At 44.3% G+C, this 13380-nt stretch overlaps 1 protein-coding gene across 1 annotated transcript in view; it reads left to right on the top strand.

Moving 5' to 3' along the window:
* Ndufaf6 (NADH:ubiquinone oxidoreductase complex assembly factor 6) overlaps positions 1–4435 on the top strand; it is a 22032-nt gene extending 17597 nt beyond the window's left edge. The window contains exons 7-9 of the mRNA XM_050166182.1: positions 262–363; positions 3606–3662; positions 4288–4435. Coding sequence (XP_050022139.1) covers positions 262–363; positions 3606–3662; positions 4288–4416 — 288 coding nt within the window. The 3' untranslated portion in view covers positions 4417–4435. The remainder of the gene's footprint in view (positions 1–261; positions 364–3605; positions 3663–4287) is intronic.
* Positions 4436–13380: the final 8945 nt, after the last annotated feature.

Genomic DNA, 13380 nt, shown 5'->3' on the forward strand with positions numbered 1-13380 from the left:
ACCAACCATTGCACACCTACACACAGTGTATAATTAGGGACGACCAACCATTGCACACCTACACACAGTGTATAATTAGGGACGACCAACCATTGCACACTTACACACAGTGTATAATTAGGGACGACCAACCATTGCACACCTGTACACAGTGTATAATTAGGCATTACCCTATACATGCTGCCTGTCTCTGCCTGTTTTCTTAAGCAATATTGATTTTAAGTGTGCTTATAGATTCCTAAAATTGTATTTTCCTCACAGCATGGTGTTTCTCAAGAGGACTTTCTGCGGAGGAACCATGATAAAAATGTGAGGGATGTCATATATGACATTGCCAGCCAGGCACACTTGCACCTAAAGCATGTAAGTTGCTCCTTTGCCCGGTTGTTTAGGAAGTCGTCACTACTACACAGGGCTGTTCCTATGGCGTGTTGTGTGTGGTGGTTTGAATAGGCTTGTACCAGGCTTTCTTTTCGGCCACCAGCTAGCTCCAAAATCATGACATGGAGACTTCTAATTAGTTATGAACACTCGGCCAGGCTTAGGCTCCTCTCTACCTAACTCTTTTAACTTAGCCTGTATCTCTTTATCTACATTTTGCCTCTGGGCTTCTTACCTTTCTTTCTAGATGTCCTTTTCCTGCTTCTCTTGTCTGGCTCGTTGGCAGCTGCCTGGCTTCTGGGGCCAGGTCTATCTCTCTTTCTCCCTCATTTTCTTCTCTCTCGAGCCTGGATTTCTTCTCATACTTATTCTCTCTGCCTGTCAGCACCGCCTGTCCCTCTCCTGCCTAGCTATTGCCCGTTCAGCTCTTTATTAGATCAACCAGGTTCCTTAAGCTGCAAAGTGAAACAAATGCACCACATCTTTACATGATTTAAAAAAACAGCATAAATAAAAGCAACACATCTTTACATAGTGAGCAAAGGCAGAAAAAATGTAACACACCTTCACACAGTTAAATATTCTGCAGTATAAACAACTGTAACACACTTTCAGAGTAAAATAATATTCTCCAGGATAAAGAAATATAACAAACTTTCACACAGTTCAAGAAATATTCTGCAGTATAAACAAATGTAACACACCTTCACACACTTAAATATTCTGCAGTATAAACAAATAGAACACACCTTCAGAGTTAAATAATATTCAGTTAAATAATATTCTCCAGGATAAAGAAATATAACACACCTTTACACAGTTAAAGTAATATTCTGCAGTATAAACAAATGTAGCATACCTTCACGGTTAAATAATATTCAGCAAAATAAACAAATGTAGCACATTTAAAGTTATATATACCGTTGAAGCAATATTCTGCAGTACAAATGTAACACACCTTCACACAGTTAAATATTCTGCAGTATAAACAAATAGAACACACCTTCAGAGTTAATTAATATCCAGTTAAATATTCTCCAGGATAAAGAAATAACACACCTTTACACCATTTAAGTAATATTCTGCAGTATAAACAAATGTAACATACCTTCACACAGTTAAATATTCTATGTATAAACAAATGTAGCACATTTAAAGTTATATACACAGTTAAAGTAATATTCTGCATATAAACAAATGTAACACACATTCTCATACTTAAATATTCTTCAGTATAAACAAATATAACACACCTTCACACAGTTATAGTATAATTCTGCAGTATAAACAACTACAACACACCTTTTCACAGTTAAAGTAATATTCTGTAGTATAAACAAATTTAGCACTCCATCATGGTTAAATAAAATTCTGGAGTATAAGCAATTATAACACACCTTCACAGTTAAATAATATTTTGCAGTATAAACAAGTATAACACACTTTCACACAGTTAAATATTCTGAAGTATAAACAAATATAACACACCTTCAGAGTTAAATAATATTCTCCAGAACAAAGAAATATAACACACCTTCACAGTTAAATAATATTCTGCAGTATAAACAACTAGAACACACCGTCACACATTTAAAGTAATATTCTGCAGTTTAAATATAACACATCTTTACCCAGTTAAAGTAATACCTGCAGAAGAAACAAATGTAACACACCTTCACACAGTTAAATATTCTGCAGTATAAGAGAATAGAACACACTCTCAGAGTTAAATAATATTCTCCGGGATAAACAAAAGTAACACACCTTTACAAAGTTAAAGTCATATTCTGCTGTATAAACAAATGTAACACACCTTCACACAGTTAACTATTCTTCAGTATAAACAAGTATAACACACCTTCACACAGTTATAGTAATATTCTGCAGTATAAACAAATGTAGCACACCTTTACCCAGTTAAAGTAATATCTGCAGAATAAACAAATTTATCACACCTTTACAGTTAAAAATTCTGCAGTATAAACAAATATAACACACCTTCAGAGTTTAATATCCAGGATAAAGAAATATAACACACCTTTACACTGTTTAAGTAATATTCTGCAGTATAAACAAATGTAGCATACCTTCACGGTTAAATAATATTCTGCAAAATAAACAAATGTAGCACATTTAAAATTATATACACAGTTAAAGTAATAATCTGCAGTATAAACAAATGTAACACACCTTCAGAGTTAAATAATATTCTCCAGGATAAACAAATATAACACATCTTCACACAGTTAAAGTCATATTCTGCAGTATAAAGAAATGTAACACACCTTCACACAGTTAAATATTCTTCAGTATAAACAAATATAACACACCTTTACACAGTTAAAGTCATAATCTGCAGTATAAACAAATCTAACACACCTTTACATCTTTAAATGATCCACAAGAAGGCATGGCCCTCGTGGACCACGTGTTTTAAGGCTTCACCCATAGCAAATGACACTGTTTGGAGGTGTGAGCTCGTTGGAATAGGTGTGTCACTGTGGAAGCCGACCTGGAAGTCTGGCCAGTGGGACGCAGACCCTGCTGCAGCCTGCAGATCTGGATGTAGAGCTCTCAGTTCCTTCTCTAGCACCATGTCCCGCCGTGACAGTATGGACCAAACCTCTGATCTGTAAGCCAGCGCTAATTTAATGTTTTCCTTTGTAAGTGTTGCGGCCGACATGGTGTCTCTTCACAGCAATAGGAGCCCTATCTAAGATGCTACGGGTTTTTATATGGGGAGCCTTTCTGTAGTGTACTAATGGATTCTGACCTTTGCAGTCTTTGTCCCAGTGTTCATTGGATTCCCAGGGTTTATCTCAGGGATCTTTGTCCCAGTGTTCATTGGATTCCCAGGGTTTATCTCAGGGACTATTGTATTCGAATTCCAGGAAGAGTAGCTGATACTTGATCGAGGTGAAGTCATTGATGAGAAGACATGAACTCATCAGACACTAGGCAGGAACCCCGCTTGGGAGGGAGGGCATCTGTGCTCAAGCTAAGGAGGAGGCCAGTCTGGAGCCAGAGTCAGTGTGAGATGTAAGGCCCTGGAATCCCCACCGAGCCCCGAAGGAAGAGGCTTTTATACAACAGCGAAGACAAGCTGTTTCCTTGCTTTCATGAGAGGCCCTGGTCACGTCTTTAAACTGCCGCTGCTTCGTGCTCACCCTCAGACTGTTTCAGAAGCTTTCCAACCAGCCTCTGTGTTTTCCTCTTCCTTCAAGGCAAGGTCCTTCCACAGAAGTGTTCCTGCAGAGGCCTTTCCCGCCTTTCTTCAGACGGTGAGTGCTTCAGTGGAGGAGGCTGGAGAACTCAGCGCAGACTGGGACTCATGCTTAGTATTTTTTTTTTGTCCCCACGGAACTCCTTTTGGTTGTTTTCCTGCCTCCCGGAGCTGTGGTCATTGTGTGTCTTCACGGCACAAAATCCTAACTAAGACAACAGCTTTAATCCCAGCACTCACAGGGCAGAGACAGGAGGATCTCTATGAGCTTAAGGCCAGCCTGGTCTCTATAATGAGTTCTCAGCTGGCTGGGGCTACATACAGAGACCCTGTCTTGGGAAAAAGAAATGTTTTTCTTATGTGCTTATCACCTTGGGAAACTAAAGTCGTTTTAGGCTTGGACTTTCCCTTTGTCTATGAAACAAGGTCTTACTGTGTGGCCCAAATTGGGGTGGTTTTCACACTCCTGCCCTAGTTCCCTCACTACTCTTAACTCTTTAGCCCAGGTTGGCCTTGATTTGACCATTAGCACAGGCTGACGTCACACTAATGGCGATCTGCCTTCTCCAGTTTTCTGAGTGCTAGGATTGAGGGTGTGGCCACCAAGCTAGCTGTCCTTTTTCTCTAGTTTGTTTGGGAAACTTGATCATTTTATCTAGTAACCACCGTTCTCTTTTTTCCAGGTTACTCTAGAGGACTATTTAAAGAAAATCCAGCGAGTGGATTTTGATATATTCCATCCATCTTTACAGCAGAAGAACACATTACTTCCGTTATCTTTGTATATTCAATCATGGAGAAAAAGATATTAAAATAATTTCATGTTACTGATACTGGTTTACTTTTAGTTTATTGGTTTAAAATGTGTGTTTTGGGTCCTTGTTTAGAAAGGATAAGAGCTAACATGTACACATGTACGTGTGTGTGTGTGTGTGTGTGTGTGTGTGTGAGAGAGAGAGAGAGAGAGAGAGAGAGAGAGAGAGAGAGAGAACCTGGAGCCAACTGATTCTGCTAGAATGGCTGGCCAGACAATTTCTTGAGATCCTCCACTCTCTGTCTCCAAACTCTGGGGTTGCAGGGATATAAACAGTTTCTTTCTGTCCCACCAAGTCCTGCAGTCATTCAGTTCTAAACATACAGAGGCTTATAACAGTTATAAACTGTTTGGCTTATTAGATCAGGCTTATTATTAACTAACTCTTACAACTTAAATTAACCCATAAGTCTTGTCTGTGTTTATCTACGTGGTTTGGTACCTTTCCTTAGGCATTCTCATCTTGCTTCCTCTGTGTCTGACTGGTGACTGACTCTGCCTTTCCTCTTCCCAGAATTCTTAGTCTGGTCACCCTGCCTATACTTCCCAATCAGCATTTTATTAAGCCAATATGAGTGACAAATCTCTAGTGTACAAGAACATCTCCCACCGAACAGGGGTACTTAGCTGCCCCAGCTTTATTCCGTTGAGCTGTATTCCAAGCACCAGAGCTGGGGGGAGGGCATGTAGTATTTTTATGAATGTATGTATGTGTGTGTGTGTATCTGCCTTTGTCGGTTTATGTGCAAGAACCCACAGAGGCCAGAGGGTGTTAGATCCCCGGGGAACTTAAGTTCCAGTTGGCTGTGAGCCACCTGATATGGATATGGGAAGCTCTGTAAGTGCTCTTAACATCTGAGCCAGCTTCCTAGCCTCCAGAGCTGACTTTTTACTTAGGGAGAAAAGGGATTATTGCATGGGTTCAAAGAGCTCACAGAACAGCTGTAGAGCTGCTGGGGGCTGGGCCCCTGCTGTGATCCTACCCTCCTACCCTCCCCGCCCATACAGGGCTGCTGTGCCATCCCAGGGAAGTCTGGTGAGAGGGAAAGGTCAGTCACCTTCCCTTTCTGCCTCACCCCTCGGATCCAAAGGGGAAAGGACTTAGGTTCACACTGTAACATGTTGCTAGCCAAGGGTCACATGCTCCCTGTAGCTGCAAAATGCGTTCATTTGGGGCAGTGGTTCTGTGGGTCATGACCCCTTTGGCAAACCTCTGTCTCCAAAAAGATTTACGTAACAATTCATAACAGTAACAAAATTACAGTTGTGAAGTAGCAACAAAAATAATTTTATAGTTGGGGGTCACCACAACATGAGGAAATGTTAAAGGGTCGCAGCCATGGGAAGGTTGAGAACCACTGAGTTAGGACAGGAAAATGAGTGTAAAGTCTGAGTAGTCTTGTGTTGAGGGCTGTGTAGCCCTACAGCTAGTCTTTCTAACTCAAAATTGATCCGTAGTGATGAAAAAGACCCTAAGATTAAGCAGCGATCCACGGCCTGCCGCGCAGGTGGGTGCTAGCCACCCACAGACCACCCTTGAAGGTCCACACTGGAGGTAAGACATCCATGGGCCCACTCGGTACCTTGTGGCACCGGGCAGGTGGGTCCTGTTATGATGAACAAATACATGGTGGAGAAATGGGGGGAGAAAGAGAAGTGGGGGCGGGGGAGTTCGTGCACTGTGGAAAGAGGCCAAAAGGAAGAAATGAAGACAGAAGTGGGCTGATGGGGAGGTCTGCTTGTCACCTGGGGCCATCGTGATGTCCAGACCCGAGCTGCCGCCGAGGGCCATGACTAGGTCTGTGGTACGGTTGCAGCTGGGGTCTGTGCTGATGTCTGTGGCCTCTGTCACCTCAGTGGCCAATAGGAACCTGTTACCTGTTTATTGCTACAGAGCAGGGCCTGGCACCCAGCAAGTGCTCAGTAAGTGGACAAGGAGTGACCAGGTGAGTGTGTTTTCCTGTGTAGGCTGAGGACTTTGATAAGGTGACAAGACCCTGAGCAAAGGGGACCAAGGGGAAAGGTGGGGTCATGACTGCTTTGATCAACACGAGACAATAGAAAAGACACGAGAGAGGGTACCATGGTGAGCATCCTAGGGCATCCTGAAGAGATTCCCAGAACAATGAGAACTGGGGTGGAGAGAGAGAGAAAGCAGCTATGGCAGAGAACGTAGAGCGGAATCCCATCTCCGCGGGAGTGACAGGGCCAAGGGGACGGAGGAAGTCTGCCAGGGAACAGGCGGCTGGGCGGCTGCTGCAGAGCTGTTAATGCAGTTGGAGAATGATGCTGTTGCTCACCACTGTCTTCAGAGGAGGGGCCTCTCATCCGTCTTTTGTTCTGAGAACAAAGAGCCCCCAGTGTCATGAGTGTCCCAGTGAGCTCCCAAGAGCTGGGCTGGGCGATCAGAAAGAGACTGCCTGTTCTGAGGCCGAGTTCTCGTCACAAGAACCAGCACGGGAGGAACCGACTCTGGAAAGATGTCCTCTGACTGCTTTACGTGGGGCTGACACACTCCACACCGAATAGGGAAAAAGGAAAACAGTGGAATAAAAACGTTCTTAGTATTAGCAAGCATTTATTCATGTTTAAGTAGTTTTTCCCATAACTATAAATTAAGTTAGGTCTCAAAATTGTCCACGCATTGCCTAGATGTTCTTTCCTCTTTCTTTGGTTTGAGTCTGACTCCTGGACATAAAAGCCAGACATATGGAAACCTCTTTCTCTTTTTGTTTTTGTTTTTGTTTCTTCGAGACAGGGTTTCTCTGTGTAGCCCTAGCTTTACTGGAACTCATTCTGTAGACCAGGTTGGCCTCGAACTCCCAGAGATCCGCCTGCCTCTGTCTCCCAAGTGCTGGGATTAAAGGTGTGCGGCCCCACTGCCCGGAGGGAGCCTCTTTCTAATGTGCACCATTGAGCTTCCTTTGGTACCAATCTCACAGCTTGATGACAATTCCAAGTCCTAGCCAACTGGACTCAGACTCCAGAGGACAGCAAACCACAGCATCAGAGCGGGTGAAGTCCTCTTGTGTCCTACCTGGACACACAGGCTCCATCTGCCCCCAATGTTTGTTACTCCTGTGGTTTGGGTGTAAGCTGCCCACTAATTCTTTCTGTTAGGAGCTCGTTGGGAGATGCTGTTGGGTGATAGTATGGAATCTTAAAGATGTAGAGTCTAGACCAGGCTCATGTATCCTGAGAGCTCAGGCAGGAGCATCACTACCAGTTCAGGACCAGTCTGGATGACAAGGTGAGAACAGAAGTCCATGGGTCATTGTGGGCTGCTACGGAAGGAGGTTAGGTCATTGTCCCAGGACGTCTGAGCTCCCTGTGAGAGAGAGTTATGGCCAAGCCCAAACCCTAAATCACTCCCCACTTCTGTGTGACCATGCGATCTCTTCCTTAACATACGCCCCTGTTCTGTGCTGGTCTTTGCTGTGAAGCCCTCTATGCTACTGGGATTTTCAGTCTCCCAAACTGAGCTAAATGAACACAACAACAAAATCTCATTTTGGGTGTTTTATTGTATTAACAGAAACTGGACTAATTAGCACAGGAGGTATCATATGGCATAGAATGCAGGTTTTGTAACCTGACATCCACAGAAAGTTAACCTGAGGAAGAGCTGGTAGATGAGGGGGTGTAATTAAGAGACTTAATTACTTGATTGACCAATTAATTAGTTTTTATGTTTTTATTTGTAGATAAGTCTTATATAGCCCAGACTGACCTCAAATTCTTTATATAGCTGAGGTCAACCTTCAACTTCTAACTCTCTTAAACTCTACCTGTCTCAAAAACAAAACAAACAAAAACCAACAAACAAAAGCCCCAAAGCAAAATAATAATGAAATCAAGTAAAGCCCAAACAAACTTGGGGATAAACTCCTTGAATAAAGGGCTTGAGTTGTTTTTCCAGAATCCACTCAAGGTTTGAACCTGGCTAATCAAGAATGTTTATGCCCCAGAAAGGGGTGGTGGTGTGTGCTTGGAACTCCAGCACGTCGGAGGCAGAGACAGACAGATCTCTGTGGATTCCAGGGCATTCTGGGGCTGTATAGTGTGACCTTGTCTGAGAGGAGATGGGGGTCAGGATTTCATCAGGAGGCCCATCGGCCCTGTCTGGTTTCGCAGCCTCTGCAGACTGGGGACAGGGATTTAATTTGTCTCCTAGGTATAAGTCTGAATAAAGGTAGGTCTTAGCTTACAGATGGACTACTCCCTAGAGCTCACTGGCCAGACTTCTGTTTCAGGGTGAGAACCTGTTCAAGGCAACAGCAGGCAGAGAGGAGGACGCCTATTGTCCTGCTCTGGCCTCTTTCATTTGCTGGTCACCTCCATACTCATGTGCACATATGCACCACACACACACACACACTCCATCCACACACACACTCCCTCCACACACACACACCCCCTCACACTCACACACACACTCCCTCCACACACACTCCCTCCACACACACACACTTCTTACACACTCACACACAAACTCGCTCTCACACACATGCATTCACAGATGCACACACACATTCATAGATGTGCATTCACACATATATACAGACTCACACATGCACACACATATACACTCACACAACACTCACTCACACACACACTCCCTCCACACACACACACTCATTCACAGATGAACACAATACTCATTCATAGATGTGCACTCACACATATACACATGCACACACATACACTCACACACATACTCCCTCACACTCACACACACACTCCTTACACACACTCATTCACAGATGTACACAATACTCATTCATAGATGTGCACTCACACATACACACAGATTCACACGTGTACACACTTACACTCACACACACATACTGACAGACACTTGCACATGCACACAAACTAAAGAGAAGTGTGGATAACTTACTCCACTTTTTGAGTTCATCTTAATGTAACAACCACAGATCGCCAACATTTTTCCCTTCTGAGATTGTTTACGTGTTGTTATGAAACAGAGGACCCTACAGAACAAACATTTTCTCTTTCCTATGAGAGGTATAAGATTTTCGACCTCACTACAACCGCTTCCCATATGGACTAAGTTTAGACTGCTAATAAACGTGGAAGAATGTAAGTGGCAATTGCTGTCAACCTACAACACTCACCCAAGAGGAAGGGTTTTCTCTGTGACTTAAAGAGGAAGATCACCAGACAGTGGTGGTGAACGCCTTTAATCCCAGCACTCGGGAGGCAGAAGCAGGTGGATCTCTGTGGGCTTGAGGCCAGCCTGGTCTACAGAGTGAGTTCCAGGACAGGCTGCAAAACTACACAGAGAAACCCTGTCTCAAAAAAAACAAAACAAAAGTCTCATATGGGCTGGAGAGATGACTCAGAACTTAAGAACACTGTCTGTTCTTCTAGAGGTCCTGAGTTCAATTCCCAGCAACCACATGGTGACTCACAACCATCTATAATAAGATCTGGTGCCCTCCTCTGGCCTGCAGGAATACATATCAGGACACTGTATACATAATCAATAAATAAATCTTAAAAAAAAATAAAAAGAGGGAAGCCCCATGCAGAAGGCTCTGGTAATGAGGCGGAGGCCTGGTTTGGGCCCTAAGCATCTGGAGACCTGTGTCTTGAATGTCCTCTTCTCCCGTTTCTTCATGCGCCACACGGTGTAAACCTTCCAGTCCCTTACTTCTACTGCTCCGCTCTGCTGTCTCATCCCTGAAGTATTTCCCATTGTAGGGCATCTGTAAAATAATTAATCCTCCCCTAGAAGAAACAACCTTTGAACAACTCCCTGCTGACCTTCTCGTTGCCCCAGGCCTCACAGGAAACATCTACAGACAAGTCCAGGCTCTTGCCTGGCTGTGGGATGCAGACAGTTGGCTTCATTTTCAAGAATAAGGCTTGGAATAAAACATGACGAAGTCTATGTGACCAGGAAATTGAAAACAAGCTTAAACTGACTGAGGGAGGAAAATCCAAAGGCCCCATCCAATCTACCCCTCACCCACATCAGCCCCATCCCATCTACCCCGACCCCTGCCAACTAACCGGTTCCCGTCTGTCCACCCAGTCTGCAAGGAATAATTGGGCAATCACAAAGTGACCCTGACGTGGGATCTCTGTAAGAGTTAGGTTCCAGATTGATTTCCTGTTCGTGTCTGCGTAGACCTAAACAGAATAGCGAACACAACGGCAAAGCACATAATTAAACTTGAAAGGACAGGCAAGTAACACAAATGTTCGCATGGCAATTGTAGCTAGAAATTCTTCTCCTTCTTAAAAGGAAGTCAGTATTGCTAATGAAGACGAAATGATCTGATTGGGTGAAGCGTTTGGTCCGGGTGTTTCACACTCTCCATGGCCTCTGACTCCGTGGGTATCAGGCTATCAGATCCACCGCCTTAAACCTATGCCAGAACCAGAACCAGTTAGCTGGGAATCAACAGCCTTAGAAGTGAAATTAACTCAGAAGGTGCTGGAACATATCGCCTAAAACGATGCAGTTCTTGGCTTAATTCAAGCTCAGGAACTTTTCCGTGAAAAGCTCTGACTTGGGATGGCCATTGTGTCGTCCAGCTGATGCATTGTTCTCGACTTCCTGGGCTTTTCCCGCTGGGCTTTCACAGCTGTACAAGGTGGGTGTGACAGCGGCTTTGTTTATTCTTGTAGCTGGACAGACTGGAGCTCAGCAAACTCAATTCTTTTGCTTTCTTCTACCTTCCACTCCTCAGGGTTACTCTAAAAAGTAGGATTAAAATCGGCGTTGGCTGCCTCCCAGCTTCGTGCTCCCACCGGCTTAAGCCGGGTCTTAGGGCAGGTTTCGTTTGCTTGTTCAAACCACCACGCAGTTCTGAGTCAGGTAAATGAGCTTTAGCCAGATGAAAGCCAAGTGTCTAAAATGCTTCTTTCCGGGACAATTTTCTTTATAGTAATTGTTTCACTGCTTTTCAGGCACTACGTCGTGTTCTCAACAGGGAAAGTCTGTGTTTAAACTTCACTATCTGGTGATGTGGTCCGTGTTCTTTGGATCTAATGACATCTGGCAGCACCTGAAGGTCCCGAGTAGCTGACATAAGGCACAACACTGCCGTTGGCTGCTTGTCTTTTAGTCAGCTTGCTTCCTAGACTCCTAGGTCTGGAGGGACTTTACGGGATCAGCTGGCTGCAATTCATACCCAATGCAATAATCTCTACCCCAGCATTCTGGGCGGTAACCATCACTCCCTGTTCCCAACATCTCGAGGACCAGGCAGGCACTCACAGCTGAACAGGGAGTTAAATTGATTTTTTTTTTTTTTTTTTTTTTAGACAGGGTCTCACGACATAGCCCTGACTGGTCTGCAGCTTGCTGTGTAGAGCAGGCTGACCTAGAACTCACACAGGATTTCCTGCCTTTGCTCCACAAGGTCCGAGATTGCAGGCACACGCACAACCACTCCTGGCTTTAATTCCATGTTAAATCCTGGGTTGCTGGGTAGTTCATCACGCTGCCACAATACTCTGCCATTTTTCCTCTGTAACTTTTGTTCTTTGGCCTTACCATGTTGCTAGGGCAATGGAAATCAAATAATTAGAGTTGCCCTTTGCTCTGACAAGTGTGTGCAGTCTGTGTCGTCTCCTGACAGGGGGACTCTCTTGGTAAGCATGTTTTGTTCCCCTTGTGGTTCCTCTTTCATTACTCATATGAATGCCGATCTTTAATTTGCCAGAGATAGAAAAATACAACAAAAATAACTCAAGTAAAGAAAAAAGTGTTGGGAGCAGTGAATCCCCCAGATCCTGAATTTATTGTAAACAACTTGTTTCCCCCTGATCTGAGTGCCCACAGCTGCTCTGAGCACGAGACCCTCGGGAGTTCCTGATGGCAGGAGAGTGGTTTCTGGTGGGTTTGGCTGGGGCGTGGCTATCTCTATAGCCACTCTATAGCCCCTGAACACAATAAAGGGGGCATTCTTGGGGAATTCAAGGATGATCCATGTCACTGTCTGTCTGTGTATTTTAACCTCCAGCCCCTTGCCCGAAAGCTCTGTAACTGGGTGCCAGGGCACAGAGCGCAGGTGCGTGGCAATTGGAGGTCCCCACCAAGATATCGGCAATTGGAGGTCCCAGCCGAGATATAGGGAACTAGGGAACGCTGAGAGGTCACTCTCAGAAGGTGAGGGTGGACTGGGGTATGTGTTAATCCTGACATCCTTCGCTCGGTTTGGCAGCAAGTGGAAGTCAACAGAGAAAGAGGGGTAAACGAACAGGATTGTACCTGCCCGAGGGGATGTATGTATTGGGAAAAGATAGAATGTATATAGCTTAAAAAGATGAATGTGTACAGATGTGTGATATGTTGATGGTGTTGTCTTTTGTGCTCTGGACTGGAGAAAGACATTTGATTCTAGGAACTGCTAAGAAAGGGGTATCTTGACTTTAAAATATGGGCTTAAGAATTTGATGTTTTTGAAAGGAGGTTCTGTTTTTGTCTCCACAGACGATGAGAGCCTAAGGATTTATTCAATATTCATGTGGCTTGAATTACCGAGACCTCCTGAAATGTTGCAGTGGAGTGTGAGCTGCGGCGGCTCCAAGGCCAAGCGGCTCCAGGCGGCGGGCGCTGAGGGGCTGCGATGAGGCGTGCAAACCCCAGGAGCTGCCTCGAGGACCAACGAGGCAAGAACGCTAGGCCCGCTTCCAGTGTGGACCTCAGGACGCAGAAGTCGAAAAGATCTTGGAGTTTCAAGGCCAGTCTGGTCTTCAGGACAAGTTCCAGAACACCCAGAGCTACATAGAGAAACCCAGCCTTGAAAAATAAAATGACCAGAACAGCGAAAAAGGTCAAAATTCCGTTTTAGACAAAAGGATTATTTTTTGTATATCTCCATTTACAAAAGAAAAAAATTCTCAAGACCTCTAAGAAGGTAATTGCATATTAACAGTGTTGACCTAGTGTGTGTCTGATAGTGTGTCTGATAGTGTGTCTGTC

The sequence above is a fragment of the Alexandromys fortis genome, unplaced genomic scaffold, assembly GCF_014885135.2.
Source record: "Alexandromys fortis isolate MF-2015 unplaced genomic scaffold, M_Fortis_MF-2015_v1.1 scaffold_18, whole genome shotgun sequence".
NCBI classification, from domain to species: domain Eukaryota; kingdom Metazoa; phylum Chordata; class Mammalia; order Rodentia; family Cricetidae; genus Alexandromys; species Alexandromys fortis.